The sequence below is a fragment of the Gorilla gorilla genome, chromosome 3, assembly GCF_029281585.2.
Source record: "Gorilla gorilla gorilla isolate KB3781 chromosome 3, NHGRI_mGorGor1-v2.1_pri, whole genome shotgun sequence".
NCBI lineage: Eukaryota > Metazoa > Chordata > Mammalia > Primates > Hominidae > Gorilla > Gorilla gorilla.
Genome location: NC_073227.2, coordinates 206,662,243 through 206,682,716, shown reverse-complemented (window position 1 = coordinate 206,682,716; position 20,474 = coordinate 206,662,243). Strand labels below are relative to the sequence as shown.

General features: G+C 37.9%; 1 protein-coding gene across 20 annotated transcripts in view; it reads left to right on the top strand.

The window, feature by feature from the left end:
- SORBS2 (sorbin and SH3 domain containing 2) overlaps positions 1 to 20,474 on the top strand; it is a 226,850-nt gene that overhangs the window by 108,190 nt on the left and 98,186 nt on the right. For 16 of the 20 annotated variants that reach the window (XM_055384906.2, XM_055384907.2, XM_055384908.2 and 13 more), the window contains 2 exons: positions 13,410 to 13,459; positions 19,169 to 19,261. In XM_055384906.2, the coding sequence (XP_055240881.2) occupies positions 13,450 to 13,459; positions 19,169 to 19,261 (103 nt within the window). In that variant the 5' untranslated portion in view covers positions 13,410 to 13,449. The remainder of the gene's footprint in view (positions 1 to 13,409; positions 13,460 to 19,168; positions 19,262 to 20,474) is intronic. The other 4 variants (XM_055384915.2, XM_055384918.2, XM_055384923.2 and 1 more) reach the window with 1 other exon arrangement.

The following is a 20,474-nucleotide window of genomic DNA, read 5'->3' as shown; positions in this document are numbered from 1 at the left end:
CATATAAATTGATGTTAGAAGTACAAATCATTCTTATGTATTCATTAAACTAGGACCCTGGAGGATTGATTTTAGGTGTTATTGCCTCGACCTAGAGTTAATCTGTATTTTTGAAGAAAATATGTTGCTTTTTTTCACAAGCACTTTATAACTCACTTCTCCCTAATTCAGATTGCTTTTCTTAATCATTTGAAGTTAATGATACAATTATCACATAGTAGCCTTACAAATAGCCATAATATTAAATCATAATTTATGTAAAGTAAACATCCAAATTCCAAAACATCTGAACATGGGAACAGGCTGATTGAAGTTTTTGTGGGTCATAGGACCTTGGCAATTGTTTGTGAGCCTGATGCCGACATTTCTCAACAGTAATCAAAGCACAGAACAACAACCATCCACATGAAAAATAACTCAAATTGTCATTGTACTTCCCATGCTATTGTCATTTAGCAAGTTATGGCATGACTGATTCAGCCAGTAAGAAAAATGTGATGAGAATATTGGCTAGGAATACAGTCTGCTTAGATCTTTTAGTTTTTTTTCCTTCAAAAGCCAATAGACTTTTACTCTTTAAAATAGGAGCTATGCAAAAACGTAATATTTGGAATGCCAAGCTGCCTCCGTGTTTGAGATACCTGTTTTGAAGTTCTCCTCTACTGTAAATTCTAACAGAATAAAAAAAGAATCAATGATTCTTGTTACCTCCAATGTACCTACCACACTACTCATGAAAAAAGCTTTAAAAATTAATGAAAATTGACGGACTGAAGTTCTGTCTGTTTGTTCTGGTGCAGATTTATAAAATGGATTCTATTTTAGGAACAATCAAATTCTAAAATTGAGAAGCTCAAGGGTAGGGCACTGGAGATAATATAGAAAGACATGTAATATATAAACGATTCTCTAGATCTTATATCTGGAGTTAAGTAAAGCAGACAACAAAGAGGGAGACAGCTTGGTTGTCAGGATGGTGGCTTGGACATGTGTTAATACGTATCCCATCTCATCATGATGCTATCAGAAGCACGGGTCTTTAACCATCTCCTTTTTCTGAATTTTAATATGTGAATGAGTCATTAAATACTGGCTTCCAGTTAGTTTCTGCTTGATATGTACAATCATGACAGTAGCATAGTGGTTTGCACATTAAAGGTCAACAAATGTTTGTTGGTTGAATATACCTTTCCTAGATTTAGCAAAATTTCAAACCATAAAAGGCCCTTATGTGCTTTTATTTTAAATCAAGTCTTTCATGTTATAAACTTTAAAACTCAGGCTCATCGAAGTGAAGTGATTTGCCCAAGCATACCTTCCCACACAAGGCTTAACACTGACTCCCACTTTAGTACAATAAAAAAAAAAAAGTCATGTAACGTTAAGAGCACATACCTGGAAGTCCCCTAAAACATAGGTTGTTGAACTCTGACTCTGCCACTTCCTCGCTGTTGATGTGTGCTATGGTCTGGATATTTGATTCCTCCAAATCTCATGTTGAAATTCGATCCCCAATTGGAGATGGGCCTTAATGGGAGGTGTCTGAGTCTTGGGACCAGATCCTTCATGAATAGATTAATGTCCTCCCTGGGGGAGGGAGAGTGAGTGAGTTCTTGCTCTATTCATTCCCGGGGGAGCTCCCTTGAGAGCTGATTGTTGAAAAGAGCCTGGCACCTTCCTGCTCTCTCTTGCTTCCGCTCTCGCCATGGGATCTCTGCACGCCGGCTCCCTTTCACCTTCTCCCCTCCACCAGGAGTGGAAGTATCATGAGGCCTCTCCAGAACCCAAGCAAATGTCAGTGCCATGCGTCCCGTGCAGCCTGCAGAACCGAGAGCCAAATAACCCTCTTTTCTGTATAAATTACCCAGCCTCAGGTATTCCTTTATAGCAACACATTGACTTAGACAAGGTATGTAGATATATACTTCTAAAGTGGCTTCTCCCACAAAAAAGAAATTTGTGGCCGAGCACGGTGGCTCACACCTGTAATCCCAGCACTTTGGGAGGCCGAGGCGGGTGGATCAGGAGGTCAGGAGATCCAGACCATCCTGGCCAACATGGTGAAACCCCGTCTCTACTAAAATACAAAAAATTAGCTGGGCGTGCTGGCACGTGTCTGTAGTCCCAGCTACTCAGGAGGCTGAGGCAGGGGAATCACCTGAACCTGGGAGACAGAGGTTTTAGTGAGCTGAGATCATGCCACTTGCGCTCCAGCCTGGCAACAGAGCAAGACTCCGTCTAAAAAAAAAAAAAAGAAAGAAAGAAATTTGCTAACTTTTTGGCCCATCCATTATTGTTTGCCCTCTCCCAATATGAGTGATATTTTCTTACCCTCTGCTCTGTGTTAGGAATGGCAGACAGCCAACATCCCAATAATAATAGTTCATGTTAACATTTTCTATGTACTATAGAAAAGCGATCACTCCACTCAAACATAATTAACTAGAATCAATGTAAATGCATGTGGTCCCAGCGTGGGTTCTGGATTTCCTTTACCAAATGCTGCAGCACAGATGACAAAGTGCTTTTACGCTCCATTATAAAAGAAGAAATGGAAATGAAGTCAGTAGGTATCAGATCAGAAGTCAGTGGGTATCTCTATCCATGAAGATGTCCACACAGACATTCTCTACCTGTGGACCTGAAGGAGAACAGGCTGAGTGCCAGGGTAGAGTCGATGCGAACAAGAGACCCAGGTTGGATCTGTAAGGTGATCCACGGCCCTGAGCATCATGGCAGACTACCCTGGAGCTAAAACCAGGCTTCCCTGAAACAGTTCATGTAGTTGGGAAGTCAAAAGGAAATTTTTCTGCTTTTCCAAGAGCGGCAAAAGTCCAAGATAAAAGAAAGAGTGTTGAGAGTTTGTTTCTGTAGATAAAAGGGGGAGAAATGGCTAATAAAGATCAGACTAGGTAGGATTTCACTACATATGTTAAAATATGCCAACTAACAATCTCAAAAAGTGTTCTGATCATTTCTACCTTTAGCCAGTGTGTCAAATAAGTTAGGGTATTATGAAACAACAAAAACTTTGTTCAAATAAGCTTCACTGTTCTCCACTGTATAACTGTGGAATATAAATTTGTATTTGTATGTTGTTTTTCTTGCCTATTTTTGGTGGATTGAGTGAAAGTTTTAGCTTTAAATAGTGGCAGGGCATGAAGGACTATATTAGGTATGAAAAATGAAGAATGCTGGGAACACATGTGGGGGGTAAGAACTAGAAGTGAGGTCATCTGAGTTGGCATTTTGCTGAACAAAAGGGCAATAGATACCACATCCCATTTTGTTGCACAGTTCTGAAGTCTTAAACCCCTTATTTCTAGGATGGACTTGTTTTCATTCTTTCTGATGACAATTGTGAACCAGATGGTTAAAAACCCAGCACTGAGAAACAGTCTTATTTAGATATTATGTTTCTTAAATTCAGGTACATCTTGAGGGAATATTGAAGCTTCTAGCTGCAACTGTTATTTATACATCTTCTTGTCAATTTAAAGCATAAATTTGGTATATTTAAGAGCATTAACCCAAGGGCCACTGGGATGAGTTCCACGAGATGAAAGAAAAAAATAAACCTCAAGTACATGTCAATAACTTTTCCTGTTGCTGCTGGTAGTCACCTGGAAACTCACCATAGTGTCTCTACCGTATCGTTCTGTGACCCCCCCGCCCCCCACCCAGCACAGCCTCCAGAGCCTGCCTAGAGACTCAAGTTCATGCCAGCCTGACTCACGCACAGACACATGTGGACACTTTAAAAGTGAGGCAGCTGGAGCCCAGTCTTCCTTGATTCATGAAACCACTGTTCATTTAGACATTGATTTCATTATATTTTTCAACAATTGCATTAAAGCCCTTAGACTTATTCCATATAAATTTTTGAAAAGCCAGTCTCTTCAACCTAATCATGAAATTTAGTTTAGCCAAATTTAATTCAGCCTGTCAAGATCATCTTTCTACTTATTACCTATTCCCCTCTCGTGTGTATGCCTTCTGCAGAATCAATAAGCACACCACTTTGTTTTTCCCTAAAATAAAAATGTTGCAGACACAGTCGGAACAGGGTACTCCTCAAATTGAGTACCTTTTATTCACCTATGATTCTGCTTAACACTTGTACATTTAGTACATAGAGAAATGTAAAGAGTTTTTTCAAATGTCTGAATAACAATGGAGCAGCAGTATATAAATATTAATAATACATTTCTGAATAATACATTTCCATGAAAATGGAAGATATCTGCCTTTATTATCTACTTTTATTAGATTCCAAAGAATAATGTAATAAACTATCCACTGTTCAACACAAATATCGAAAATTTCCAACTTTTAATACATTCAAAATTTCTTCAGATGATATTTTTCCTCCATTGGCTTATTATTTTCTCATTCAAATTTTCTAAAATGAATCAAACTGCCTTAAGATGTACAATTTAAGATACATTTTGGCCAGGCATGGAGGCTCACACCTGTAATCCTAGCACTTTGGGAGACCAAGGCGGGCAGATTACCTGAGGTCAAGAGTTCGAGACCAGTGTGGCCAACATGGTGAAACCCCATTTCTACTAAAAATACTACAATTAGCCTGGCATGATGGCACACACCGGTAACCCCAGCTACTCTGGAGGATGAGGCAGGAGAATTGCTCGAACCTGGGAGGTGGGGGCTGCGGTGAGCCGAGATTGCACCACTGCACTCCACCCTGGCCAACAGAGTGAGACTCTGTCTCAAAAAAAAAAAAAGTTACGTTTCATTCTGGATAAACTTTGTAAGTAATGTATTACTTAAATTTTAAGACTATAAGATCAAATTAGAGCAAATTTTCCCCTGCCCCAAAATTTAAATTCCACATAGCAAGTGGGATTTCACCACTGCATATCTGAGACACATATAAACATAAATTTGTAATAATTCTGACAGTATATTCTGTCAAAAATTCTGACAAACCTTGACATTGCTAAGGTATATAAATGTTATTTCAGGTGCTCAGGAAACAGGTGTATTCAATCAGAAGAAAAGCGTGGCTTTTTAAGAATAGTGAATTAACAATAAGCAGGCTTATTTAACTGCAATGCTTTCACCACGTAACATTACCATGAAAATAATTTAAAATAAATATACTTACTAACTGAAAATTCTAAGGATTTCAGAAAAAAAAAAAATCAATGGCTATTGGTCTAGGCTTAGACCAAGAAGGTCTAATATGCTTTGGGTTTAGTAGACCTGATTAACACTTTCCATTTGGACTCGTGCTGTGATTGGGCAAAAGGAATCCTTGTCATAATCAACCGCTGTTTTCCTTTTAGTCTTAGAGGAAGAAACATACGGTTCTATGTTAACAGTTCTTATTTTATTTATCAAACAGTTTTGCCTTCTACCACACTGTCTTCTCATATTTTGTTCTTTTCCCTAACCCCTGCCTCATATGATTCAGTACTTAATTAAGCAGGGTACTGTAATATTTTAAAGGGAAAGATCTTGATTTCGTATGTTGTTTTTCTGTTTTGTGTTTTGTTTTGTTTCGTTTTTTTGAGATGGAGTCTTGCTCTGTCACCCAGGCTGGAGTGCAATCGTGCGATCTCGGCTCACTGCAACCTTCGACTCACTGCAACCTCCACCTCCCAGGTTCAAGCCATTCTCCTGCCTCAGCCTCCCAAGTAGCTGGGACTACAGGCATGTGCCACCATGCACGGCTAATTTTTGAATTTTAGTAGAGACAGGGGTTTTGTCATGTTGGCCAGGCTGGTCTCGAACTCCTGACCTCAAGTGACCCTCCTGCCTCGGCCTCCCAAAGTGCTGGGATTATAGGCGTGAGCCACTGCGCCTGGCCAAGATCTTGATTTCAAATGACATTTTAAGATTCCTTAAAGGAGGATGCCTATTATTTGCTAAGAGTCAGGAGAGATGAACTACTTTTGAGTATCTGCTTGGGGCATCCATTTATCTTATCCTCAAATGTCTAACCCTAAAAATGAGTTGGTTGATCTCAATCCCTACCAGAGCCTTTGAGGCTTGCTTCTACTTAAAGTCTAAGTACAAGACATGCAAAACTAGACTAGATTACATAATTCTTTTGATATCAGATGATTTTTATATTTCAATATATAAAAATTAAAATGGAAGATTTTAAAATTAAAAGCAGTGAGAAACTTAGAAAAGCATAAAATTTTAAAAAATGGTTCTTTAAAAAGATCAAAGCTTTTCTCCTCAAAATAGAAATGTGTGCTTCTCGGTACAAGGTGGGAAATCAGAGGCACTTTCCCTTATTGAATTAAGCAGGAGTAGGCTGCCATCAGGATGTTATCACTCTGCAATTTGTCACACAATTTGTTATGTGACATTTTATAGACATCTCTTTCCATTCAGCCATCGCTTTCGGCTGTCAGCTGTCAAAGGGAAAGAGAATGATTTTTTTAAGAAAGCTAATCGTCAAAACCTTTATAGTGTCACTTTCCCTTAGATCCAGTAGCACTGTCTATAGCTGGGCTAGAAGGCAAGGGTTTGATTCAACTATTTTCTTAGGTTTTCTCTTGTTCATGGCAATGTGTGGGGGGAAAATCTTAGCTAAATAAAGGATCTTTTTAACGAAGAAAGAAAGCTGCCTGGAAAGTAGAATTCCTTTTCAATTCCAACATGTTGCTAAGCTGGGTGTGGGACAATTGGGAGATGGGAAAATCCATAGAAATCAGTCTAATAAACCATATGGCTTGCTTCAATCTAAAGCAATACAATCATGCCCCATGTATTTTCAGGAAAGTCTAGATTATCTTCTTAAGACTCAATCAAAGGTAAAGGTCTGCTTCAAAATATTTGAAATGTTAGTGAATGGGAATAATGCCAGTTTGCCAGATTGGGGATGCTTTGCTGTCTAGTGGGGGAGTCGATGATAATGGCATTGGTATAAATTGTTCGGATGCATAGAAATGGGCAGAACTGGGATTTGAGTCAAGCGTTGCCTGTTTCTTGACCCATTCTTCCAACGCTATTCAGTTTGCCTATACATGTGTTATAGGGATATTCTAATTAATTCCTCACATGTCTCTTTGATTAGGTGCCTGACTTATGAGATCCTCAGTCAGAATCTGAATTATTTTCATTAGAAATTTTTTTGGCTTTTGATTTGCACATTATAAGCCAATGGAATTCTCCTAATACTGTACTATCAAGTTGAACAAATGACTTAGTCTTAGAAAAAAGATGCACTTGAAAATACTTAGATGTTGTTCCGTAATTATCCCTTAGATTACAATATAAAACTAAGGAACTCCATGAAAGTAGGGTGGCTAGGCACAGTGACTCACACCTGTAATCCTAGCACTTTGGGAGGCCGAGGCGGGTGGATCACTTGAGGTCAGGAGTTCGAGACCAGCCTGGCCAACATGGTGAAACCCCGTCTCTACTAAAAATATGGCATGGTGGTGCATGCCTGTAATCCCAGCTACTCGGGAGGCTGAGGCAGGAGAATCACTTGACCCCGGGAGGCAGAGGTTGCAGTGGGCAAGATCGCACCATTGCACTCCAGCCTGGGCAACAGAGTGAGATTCCACCTAAAGAAAAAAAAGAAAGTAAGGTGCTGGACCAATATTAAGTCACATGACCATTTAAAGCAAATAGTGAAATGAGTGATTCACCAACTTTGAGACCTTGGAATAACATCAGAAGGAATCATTTACCAGGTGATCAACTTCTAATCAGTAAAGTCTTTAGGGAAAATTGATAAGTATTTTGAACAGCTTACATTGTAAAGTCTCAAAAGGAAAATTGCTAGTTTCCTTGGAAGACATATAGTGCTCTTTCTTCAGGAAATTTTTCCAAATATCAGGACATTTGGTCTAATTAAAACTAACACTCCACGTATTCTCATAAAAAATTATCAACGGCCTCATGTTCATTTATTTCTTTATTATTTGTGGTAATAATGTCTCCTTATTCCTAGAAATGATGTTGAATGTGTTCTGGCCTCAGCATAGATAAATAGATGCCGCGGGTAATTCGGCTCCTGAATAATAAGGAACATTTTCAGGCACTGTTAGCACAGGAGTTCTGGGAGGTACTTGGTGTTCTTATGAGCTTGGACAGTCATGCCGCTACTGTTGACTTGTGTGCCACCCACTCAGAGGCAGAGGAGTCTCTGAGCCAATTTAAAGAAACTAGTCAGAAGAGAGTTTCTAAACTCACAAAACAAACTACTTGGAGTTTTCCTGTGACTATTTCAAAGCAGCATGTTGACATATAGGAAAGATAGGTGAAGATAAATGTCAACCTGAATTAAGTCATTTGACTATAATTGAAAAGTGAAATCACTTGGCATTTATGAATACTTCTTATTTTACCACAGTCAGAGATAGAGATGCATTAATACATTGATCACTTAGGGCAGTTTATCCAAAGAGAGTGCTACAAATGATCCCATTTCAAAATAAATAAGTAAATTCAAGTTAAAATCTGGTGCATAACCTTAATATGATTGTATTTTTATTTTCATGTTTAAAATACATCTCTTTAAAAAAACTAACATTCTGCAATGTTTTCCTACTACTTAAACATCAATATGTCCTTTTTTGAATAATATATGAACTGTGAATATGTTAATTTCAAAATAACAGTAGCAATGTATTGGCTTAAGGTTCGTCTGTGGAAAATCTTTTGAGCAACTCCTCCCATTAACTGAGCTAAAATTCAGTCCTGTAGTTTCATACATGGTCTTGGTGCTTAAATTCAGGTCTACAAAAATAAAATGACCTACATAGAATTCTTAGCCAAAACTGGGGAAAGGATTTTGTCTCTGCTGCTCTTCAGAATGGGATGCCTGATAATCAAAAGAATTCAAGCAGAATTATGAGACAACAGGCACAAAGGCATGTTCATGTCCATGCAGGATCAAACTCCTTAGGATCCTCTTTCAAAAGTTAAATTACCCATTCTATTCTCTTATACGTATTGAGAACACAGCCTGCTCTGATTCCGAGAAAAATGAGATGTCTGATAATCCAAAGAAATTCAAGCAGAATTGGCCAGGCGTGGTGGCTCACATCTGTAATCCCAGCACTTTGGGAGGCCGAGGCGGGAGGATCACAAGGTCAGGAGTTTGAGACCAGCCTGGCCAACATGGTAAAACCCCGTCTCTACTAAAAATACAAAAATTAGCCAGGCATGATGGTGCACGCCTGTAATTCCAGCTACTCAGGAGGCTGAGGCAGGAGAATCCTTTGAACCCAGGAGGTGGAGGTTGTAGTGAGCCGAGATCATGCCACTGCCCTCTAGCCTGGGCGACAGAGTGAGACTCCATCTCAAAACAGAAAAAAAAAGAAAGAAAGAAAAGGAAAAAGAAAAAGAAAAAAAAGAAATTCAAGCAGAATTAAAAGACTATAGACCTGAAGTCATGCTGTTAACAGCGCTTCCATGAAAAATCAACACAATCTATTACCATATGTATTTTGACAGTGGAGGCTACTCTAACCCATAAGTAAAACAAATCCATTGTTGTCACAAATTAGGACACATATGAAGTTGCTTTTTATATGAAACTTTGACAAAAGTAAACACAATCCCCTAGCACCTATTGAAAATCATGCTGACACCTTCATGTTCGGAGACTTCTTTGCTCCGTGGACTGTCTGCTAAGGCTCAAGGTAGTCTCCATGTTATGGTCAGTTCTCATAGTCCCGTCCCTGGTCCAATTCCAAGTTAAGAAAATACTTGAGATGCTGTTTTCTAGTAGCATGCAAAGACTCTAGGAATTTGATGCTTTCCAGAATAATCTGTGCTTGTTATGTAAGTACAATCAAGGACACTTTTTCAGAGCAGAAAAAAAGAGATTAGATTCGCTTTAGTTTGAACTGTCTAAAGAGAGTTCTCAGTCGTGGATTTGTTAATGGACTTAGCACAAATAATGGAAATAGAATCATGCATTTTTATTAGTCACCCAAGAAGCCTTTCGGTTTCAGGTTCTTCTTGAGAGCTCAATCACTGGGATTCTTCTTTTAACGACTTGGAAAATGTCTTGCTTGATTAGGAAGTTAGTCATTTCACATTTTGACATCTAAAACAATGGGAAGTTAAAAAACCTCACAAATTACATTTATAAGTAACAGGATACATCACTTGAAAGATGAAAACCTCAAGGATTTGTGGCGCCTTTCTTTGTTCTTGTTAATCCTATTTTACTTTTTGAGTGTTAGATGTTCTGTAAATATCGGCATTTGAATTCAAACAACAGATGTTGATAACTAGTTCTCTAACTTGGTACAAAAACATTATTATTGTCTATCAGCAGATTTTGTATTCTGAGAGTTAACCTTCTGTATTTGATGTTTTCTTTGTCAATCACTATTATTCTAGCCCGAATACTGTCTTCCTCATTCCGTTTTAAAACCTTAAGCAGTTGTAAGCACAGCGTTGCCTGGTTTCAAAAGGAATGAAGAAGTCGAATTTGGGAAAGGTCCTCATAATCCTCATTTTCTGGAGGTTGTTTATCCCTTCTTGTTTTAGAAGTTGCCTCAGTCTCAGTCACAGACATCCCCTGAGGCTTTTCTTTTCCATTTATTTTGTCCATTTAAGGTTAACATATTAGGAGTTTTGCTACCAAGAGCTACCGAGAGATTAAAATAAATACGTTTGAAGGAGCATTCCCAAAGCTATTGTGCTGGCCACTGCCCTCTTCCCTGACTTCATCGGTATCCCTCAATACAGGCGGTCTTAAGGCTACCAAGTTGAGTTTTTAGAAATACGCCACATTTTTTCTGTGTAATTCTGGAGAAGAACAAAACAAAAAAGTAAAACAGAAATGTGCCTGTTTAGTTGCATACACTGAAAAATAGGAGATAAAATTTACCATCATAAAATTTCCCTCAATCATTTTTCAGAGTCTGTTGGCCTATGAAATGCCCCAGTGAAGTTCCCCATAACCCTGTGGAAACTCAGTTCTAGCCTGGCCACGCTAAGCATGGCTCCTGCCCTGCTCCCTACACTGCAACGATGCCCAGGGCAGACGGACAACGATATGACACTGGACACAGACCACACAAAAATTAAACACCACATAGTAAGGATATCGTCTATATTGTTTTCAGCATAGAGCTCTAAAAACATATATTGAGGTGATTATCAGTACTGTGATTTTACCTATTTTAAATGTTCATTAATTTAGCATTTATTGAGTCCTAAGGTATTAGTAATTCAATCTAGGCAAATATACGTGTGTGTGTGTATGTGTGCACATATACATGTGTATATAGCAAAACGAGGATTACACTATACATATATATCTATATATAAAATCTTGCTTTATAATTATATTTCATAGGACTTAAGTGTATTTTTAATGTTATTTTCTTTCATCATTTTCCCCCCACTGGGAGAGAAGTACCATTATATTTAGCTAATATTCACATTTTGATTTTATTATTATAATTTTTCATCAGTAATGAACAAAGCCAGGCTTTCCAAAAGAGGTGAACTCCAATAGCCACATTGAAAGAAAATAATAGTTGTGAGTTGAGCAGAGGAAATGGTCAGAAGGGAGAAGAGGGTGAGAACCTTGGCAGACAAAGGCAAGAAAGCCAGGAAGCTCATTTGCTGCTCTTTTTAGAGACTAAAAAATCTTTATTTATCAAAAGTCTTTCTTGACAGGTGATCATGCCAATGATTTCATTTCAAATTTATCCTCATTCATCCAAAAGGAATAAATAAAATTCTTGAAAATGTTCAGATGTTGCAGTACTGATGCGCCTGGAAGCTGTGAGTGTGTTGTGCTAGGGGGGGGTTCTTGTGGATACTCAACAACAGGCCCACTCAGGAGCAAAGGCCAAGTGGCCAGGGTCAGACAGCTCTTGCAGGGAGCTCTTGGACTTAGGAGGTTTGCTTCCTTATCAGAGTGTCTTTCCTCTTTGGTTTCAGGGTATGGGTAAATAAGAAACTCCATAAATGGGCTAAGAGAATATGCCAGAGAAAGAACTAAGTCATCTCACATGTCATAAAACGATACACAATATTTAAAACTTTTTTCTTTGGGAGGCCGAGGCGGGCGTATCACAAGGTCAGGAGATCGTAGCCATCCTGGCTAACATGGTGAAACCCTGTCTCTACTAAAAATGCAAAAAGAAATTAGCCGAGCGTGGTGGCGGGCGCCTGTAGTCCCAGCTACTTGGGAGGCTGAGGCAGGAGAATGGCGTGAACCCGGGAGGCAGAGCTTGCAGTGAGCCGAGATCGTGCCACTGCACTCCAGCCTGGGCGACAGAGCGAGACTCATCTCAAAAAAAACCTTTTTTCTGAGACAACCCCTTTCTGCCAACCGTTTCTAGCGAATTAATCTCAATTGCTTTGCATCCAACATTTCACTGGGAAAAATCAGCGTTCAATACTAATGCAGAGATGGATTTTGTAGTGACCATCTATTTCCTGTGTCTTTAAAAAAGAGAAAGATGAATCTCATCTTTCTTGACAGTGTCCTGAAAATATGCGTTACATTCATTACATATTCCCCGGTAGTCAATTGACCTGCACATGTAAGGCAATGATTTTAAAGTGCCAGGTCACTTTTAAAATTCTGGAAGAGGACACTTAACAGACAATCATTTCAGGCTTAGAGAACAAAAACCATTTGTATAAATATTTGTAAAAGAAATTTAATTTTTTAAAAGGAAAACTCAACCAGGCACGGTAGCTCACACCTGTAATCCCAGCACCTTGAGAGGCTAAGATGGGAGGATGGCTTGAGCCTGGGAAATTAAGGCCACAGTGAGCTACAATCACACCAACTGCACTCCAGCCTGGGTAACAGAGCACAACCCTCTCTCTAAAAAAGAAACAAACAGGCCGGGCACGGTGGCTCACGCCTGTAATCCCAGCACTCTGGGAGGCCGAATCAGGTGGATCACGAGGTCAGGAGTTCAAGAGTAGCCTGACCAACATAGTGAAACCCCGTCTCTATTAAAAATAGAACAAAATTAGCTGGGTGGTGGTGGCATGTGCCTGTAATCCCAGCTACTTGGGAGGCTGAGGCAGGGGAATCGCTTGAACCCAGGAGGCAGAGATTGCAGTGAGCCAAGATCGCACCACTGCACTGTGGCCTGGGCGACAGTGGCGGACTCTGTCTCAAAAAAAAAAGAAAGAAAGAAAAAAAGAAAAACAAGCACAAAACTTCTCCATTTTCATCCATTAATGCTCACCATTAAACAAAAGCATAAAAACAGAATATGTCTGTTTTATGAGCATGGGACCAATAATTAAAGTTTAACATGAACAGAATTATAAATTCTTCCTACCTTATCAAACACTGATTTAAATAAGACTAATGATAATGTGATATTAACTTACAGGTACATCAAAAACAAAAACAAGACACACTTTCATGATATTTTCTTCCACATGCTAGTGAACAATTATGCACCATTTTTTTTCTACAGGAAAACTGAAGACTTTAATAACAAACTCTCCAAGGTGAAAATGAACACAGGTATGCTGTCTGTTAGTTTTAAACTCTTTTAGCCTTGCTCTCTAAAAATCATGTTGGCCCTAAATCATTAGTTTAGCACTCTTCTGATCCTAAATGTGATTCTGAGTTTCTGATTAGATACATACCATAGATTCATTACTTTCTTTCTTTGTATTTGTGCCCCACTCTTATAGCCACCAAACATAGAATTTTCTCTTCTATTACTTGCTCCTACTCCCTTTTTCTCTAATCACATGTTAAAACTAACTCCTATAAACAATAGGAAGAGGTAGTATGTCATTTGTTTGTGTACTTTTGAAATCTCTCACTTAAAAATAGGCTAAATTCAAAGGCAAGTTGCTCTAGTAGAAAATATTCAAACTTACCTGTTTTATAAACTCTTTATGTTGAAGAAGTCAGCAGATAGAGTGCCAAAGTTTTATACAAAATCAGCTTAATTAACCTATAGTCACAATTCCCATAGTCTTATAAGCATTATATGTGTAGATGTGATAATAGTATCTCCAAATAGCTTAACAACTGTGTCTCTAAACTGTATTGTCTACATTTTAACTGTAAAAGTGTTCATGATACATGCTTTGTACATACGAACTTTTTTCCACAGTAGAAATAATTTGGCTTATAATTTTGCCTTTCCCCCACCTTGAAATATACAATACAAAGTAATTCAAGAAACAACTTTCTCGTTGAAATTTTGTAACTTGTGTTTAAATGATACCATTTCCTATCCACAAGTGATCACTGTAAAGTTGTTTGAGCCGTCGCCCCATGGCAGAGTAGAAAGGATGGCCCAAGATATTCTCTCATGTCCAGCTGGTTGCCTTTTTGAGGTCTCTTGTTGCATCAAGTGCCTACAAGGAGGATTACCCAGCCACTGGCGAGGACCAATACCTAATCCCCAGGTCGAGTGCAGAGCCTTGCGTCATGTGCCATGTGCCGTAGTGGCCTCAGAGAAGGCTGTGCGGGCGGGCTCCTGGGGATGCAGTCACCTTGCAGACATGTGGACAACAGGCAAGATGAGGATACTGGAGACAGTCAAAACACACAAGGAAGGCTCAGCAATCAAGAGAAGTTATAACCCTGCAAATGCACCACGCAAAGGCAACTTGATGATTGGAGGTGTCAGAAGTAGACATGGGGAATGAAGTAGAAAATTTTAGCAGGTAAAGGAGACAGAAGAAAGCAAATAGAATGTAGAGCCCACAGCTGGACTAGCATCAGCCATGTTTTGGAGCTACAAAGTCACTCCAGCAGAAGTTCCACATGAGGAAGTGATATTTCCTGATCCTTCCAAGACATTTCCCTGTAGACTTAAGCGGATCATAACTCCCAGTATTCCTCATTTTACTGAGTGCTGATTTTCCTATTTATTATAACACTATTATGACAGAGATATGCATACATGATATACTGAATATGCTGTGTTGATGGGCAGTACACTCAATAATTAACCTTCCTATTCATATAATTCAATCCCTCATAGCAAAATAAGCACATAGAAATTTGTTAATTTGTTTAAGTCACCAAGGTACTTGAGCCAAGTTACTGCTTAGCAGCATAAATGTAACCTTCTAAAGCATCTTCTCATTTCTAAGGAGTAAGCTTGACTCTGGATGGGATGCAATTTGTATAGGATTATTTTGCTTATTTGGATGAACTTCCACTTAATGTATAATGATTGGAAAATATGGTATTCAAACATATGCATAAAATTGATCAAAAGTGACTGAAAACTTTTGCTCAAAATTCCAAAATAATAATTATAATGTTTTTATAAAAATATACCACTTTTAAATATATATGTATATATATACACACATATATTGCCTTAGGAATTTGAAAGCATTGTTACTGTGTTTACAAAATGAAGTAGGAATTTGTTCCTAAAGAGCTAGTCAATAAAACTGGCCTGCATTATCTATCTACAGATAGACAGATGATGATAGATAGATAGATAGATGAATAAAGTGGCACCACAAGTTATTTTTCTCATCCCCAAAATGGCTTCTACCTCTTCTGACTTTTTTGTCTATCTATCTATCTATCTATCTATCTATCTATCTATCTATCAATAGAAAGATAGATAATGCAGATAATATATGGATAGACAATGCAGATAATCTATATAGATAAATAATACGGGCCAGTTTTATTGATATATATATCAATATTCATTTAAACAGGAATATATCTCTTTATTGATTGATATAGCTATCCAATATATCAATCATTAAAAATATATATTCCTATTTAAATCTTCATGTGTTGGTCACCACGGCTAAAAAGCATTCTTTTAAGTTAAGTATTTGCTTTTAATCAGTACATAATAAACTAGCCATGGGGGAATGTGGTTAATTTTTCATACTAAAGTGTCTAAACAATGTAGAAAACATATACAAAACATGTTATATGTCCACTTTTAGAATTTTTAACACATTACTTTCTTAGGCATATCTTAGCTATTGAAGAAAGGAGAGAAGGAAAGACATCAAATAATTATCCATCTATAATTTACCCATATGAGGGGTTTCCAGCAGTAGGAACAGCTTCCAGGAATCTTGCAGCTCAGGGGAAGAGTAGCCTAGCAAGGCTGCAGGTCATTAATGAGGACAAAAGGCAAGACCAGCATTAGGATTCTTTAGGATAAACTGACACATGAAAGGTAGCATCCTTGTTTTAAGATCTTAAAAATATCTTCAAGGAGTATCAGAAAGTATCAATACATAAGGAAGTAGAAACACAATATAATAGATCATTCTGTTCCAGCAATTTTACAAATGCCTCAAGTTTTAGAATTCAGCCCTTTATTAAACTTTATTAAAGACAGAGCCTCCATTTATTTCATCTAAGACTTAGAGCTTCCTAAAATACATAAATTGTCTAACCCAAGGATTCCCAAACTTTCTTGGTTTACAGTGACCTTTAATGTCTCAGTAATTTCTTCATTGTGCTCCTAGGTCAAAAATATATAACACTTCTATTTATTAAGTAGTTAGGTGCTAACAACTTAATAACTTAATAATTACTTTATAAATATTTTGTTCTAACAACTTAGAAGGCATTTGACAGAACAATACACATAAATTGAAAGAAAATAGTTTTATTTCATTCTTTATAACAAGAATTACTTACTAATATTATGTGTGTGCCTGTTGCACACTGAAAAATTTCTCAGACCTTAGAATTAGGTTGTACATGGCCACTCTCATTTACTGATCTAAAATGTTTTACAGGCCAGACAGTCACGGTGGCTCACGCCTGTAATTCCAGCATTTTGGGAGGCTGAGCCAGGAGGATCGCTTGACCCCAGCTGTTGGAGACAAGCCTGGGCAACATAGTGAGACCCTATCCCTGTAAAAATTTTAAATTAGCTGGGTGTGGTGGCATGTGCCTGTAATCCCAGCTATGAGGGAAGCTGAGGTAGGAGGATCAGTTTGAGCCCAGTAAGCTCCAATTGCATCACTACACTCCAGCCTGGGCAACAGAGCAAGACCCTGTCTCTAAACATAAATAAATAAAATGTTCTTCAGATGGTACTTGCTTTTTATCATAGCAAGTATCAAAATCCCAGTTTTTCAAAAATATGATGTCATCAAAAGGAATATAGCGCGTCTATTATGTTGAAACCGTGCACTGCCCCAACCGAGTAATTCATTGAGTGTCCAACAGTTAGCACTGTGTTTTCCTTAAAAACAGGAACTATCCCCCAACACCCTCATGAATTCACCAGTGCAGCCCAGGGCATCGCAGCCCACAGTTTGAACACCAGAGATTTAACCTGTGACCCTGGATCTTCTGGTTCTGGAATTTTCTCTTTTCACCTATGTGCTTGTTGATGTTCAGAATTAACGGAACTAGGAAATAAAATCACTCTTAGAGTGATGTCAGTTTTCACTTTCAATGCCTTTGACTACACAACCATTTTAACCAGTTTCCAGCTCCTGGAAGCAATAACATTACCTCCATCTTATCAGACGCACTTGTCTCGAAGCACTTTCAGTTTGCTGAGTTCGCTAAAATGCTTTTGGAGCCTTTCCTGAAGGAATCTTCAGTTGTTTCTCCCATTTGTGTCACTTTCTTTGGGTTCTTAATTATAACCTTTGATTTATTTGGTTCATTTTCTTTTAATATTCTTTCAAGTTGGTTTTCTGGTTTAATGATTTTCTACATTAAGAAATGGTTACTTTAAACATATACTTTAAAAAAGTGAAGTAAGAATCACTCCACTGATTTTAAGTTCTATTGATCTTACTATTTATAAATTTTATGAAAAATTCCTTCAAATTATACTTCCAAGCATCTTTACTAATCTAAATTCTGTCATGTCCAGTAAACAAACTTGATACTTTCCTTATGAAAATAAAGAAAAAGGAAAAATGGAAATGTGACAATATATAATGATTATGTTATTATATCGGTGGTTATATTGTCTTTTTTTATAACTTTCAAAAAGATTTAATTTAATTTGGTTTTACTCAATAAGCAGAATGAGGAGAATGAGCAAAACTATTTATTGCCATGCCATATTACAGAGGAATGTAAGAATGGAATTTGAATCTGGTCATAAATAGAACATTGCCCTTCCAATTTTAAAAGACTTCCAAATTTAGAAGTCTAAACTTCTCATAGCACATTAAAATGGCTGATGAACTTACACTGATTTTATTTCACATTATGACTTGCATAAGTTTAAAGATACGAATCATAGTACACATATTGTTAAAAGTATAAAAGCAATAAAGGAGGCCAGGTGCAGTGGCTCATGCTTGTAACGGGAGGCCGAGGCGGAAAGAGCCCTTGAGCCAGGGAGTTTGAGACCAGCCTGGGGAACACAGCAAGACCACGTCTCTACAAAAAGTTAAAACGTTAGCCGGTGTGTGCCTGTGGTCCTAGCTACTCAGGAGACTGAGGCAGGAGGATTGCTTGAGCCCGGGAGGTTGAGATGACAATGAGCTATGATGGTACCACTGCACTCCAGCCTGGGTGATGGAGCAAGGCTCCGGCCCTAAAAATAAAAACTTAAAAAGTAAAAGCAATATACTCCTTTCTTTAAACATGGTCATTTCGATACCATATATATCAATACTTTTATTTTAATAAGGCTAGTTATTTGCATAACTAACACTAACTACAGGAAGAGTGGACTTTCCATAATGCCATGTGTTCCTCTATGAATCCTAAAAAAATGTATCATACCTGTGTCACTAATCATTTTTACTGCAAGAATTATTCAAGCTCTCTTTGGGAATTATAACAGCTAGAAGATGGTAAAACTTAACTGATATTAACTTAAAAGTATGTTGTACCATAGCCTTTAATCCTGACATGGAGCTAATCCTTGACTCTAAAAGCCAGATCCAGTGCTTATAGATTTAGTATAAATTGAATTTAAATGGTATAAACAAAGTTGAGTTCTGTGCCTGAGTTTTCACAAAGAAAACCATAAAATGTTAAGTATTAAGTCTTCCATGCTTTCACTAAAACAGTGACACCTATTTCTAAGACAGATCCCTGGTCTTCTTTTGTTTTGTTTCGTTTTGTTTGTTTTAGTTTGAGAGTGGTGTGAAATTGGCAGGTGCATTCCATGATTACTAATTCTAACTGTTCATCTTTCTCATGGATGTCTGGCACATTTCACTTAAAACGCATGATATTGCACGTGCTTTTCCCATTGCCTTGGCCTCTGCTATATCATTTTTTTGCTTCCAGATAGCGGTGGGTGTGCTCGCAAACGTGCCGCCATGTCTGTTACGCTAACATCTGTGAAGAGAGTGCAAAGTTCTCCAAACCTATTGGCTGCAGGTATAATATCACTAACTCATACAGTGTCGCACTTGAATGGCTTCTAGCTCTTCTGACTGTTTTTGTTCTAAACGTAAAAAGCAAAGGAAAATGAGATCTTGTAGGAAACATTTTAAATGTATAATTAAAAACAACAGTCACTTGCCAAAAATAGGTTGAGTAACTGCGAGTGTTAATAACTATTTAAGTTTTTGTTATCTCATGAACTTAAGTAACATAATATTTCATTAAGATAACTCAGAGGTTTTCGGGGGTTTTTTTAACCTAAAAACTTTTGGGGTAGGAGTACAGGGGTACAGGATGAAAAAAGGGATTGGTAGGAAACTGAATCTTCATTAACTGGATTCTTTGTCAAAGGTTGTGAACAGAATGATAGAACATTAGTTTTGAAAGAGGCCTTTGCTTTCCTTTAATCCAATCAGCAAATACCCTTCTAATATATATATTTAAACATATCAAAATCTTGACCAATTAAGATTAACATGTGCCCACAGATAGGAAGTCACTGGGGGTGCGAGATTTCAGCATCCACTCAGGTGGTCTCTTTTTAATAAATCTCTGTTGTGACTACCTAAGCCACAGTACTGAAGTTAGGCACAGTACCTAAGGCACAGTCTGCACTGGGAGGGGGTGCAGCTGTTAGAAGGTCAAAGGGAGGCCAGCAAGCCCAGTGCCTCCAGACCCTGAAATAGACCCACACCTGTTGGTGATGGGTTGGTTGGTTGGTTGGTTGGTTGGCTGGTTGGCTAGTTGCAGTTTGAGGATTGCTTGTTTTTTATTTATAAGATTAATGGGTCTTACAGCAGAAGTGGGAAAGGGATGGGGCGTCTTTAAATAATTTTAATTCTCATTATGCATATCACAGTCTTCTACACACATACATCTAGCAGTTGATTAAATACTCAGGGTGTTCTTCGCTTTACAGCCACTTAATTCTAAACTACTGAGTTTTTCTTGAGAAAAAAAATGAACTTCCATATGCAGAATCCCACTTCCGTTCACCACCTCTAATCCACAAATGGATTTCAACGTCCAAGTTTAAATGCCAGGCTAGTGAGTTCAGTTATATATTAAGTTAAAAGAAAATGCAAGATGCATTGCAAGGTTTATAGTATGACCTCCTTTTGGTTAAAAAAAAATCTCTATACAAATCTCTATTTGTATGTAGTGGCTCATGCATGTATGAACATAAAAAGGTGTTCGAAATTCTAAC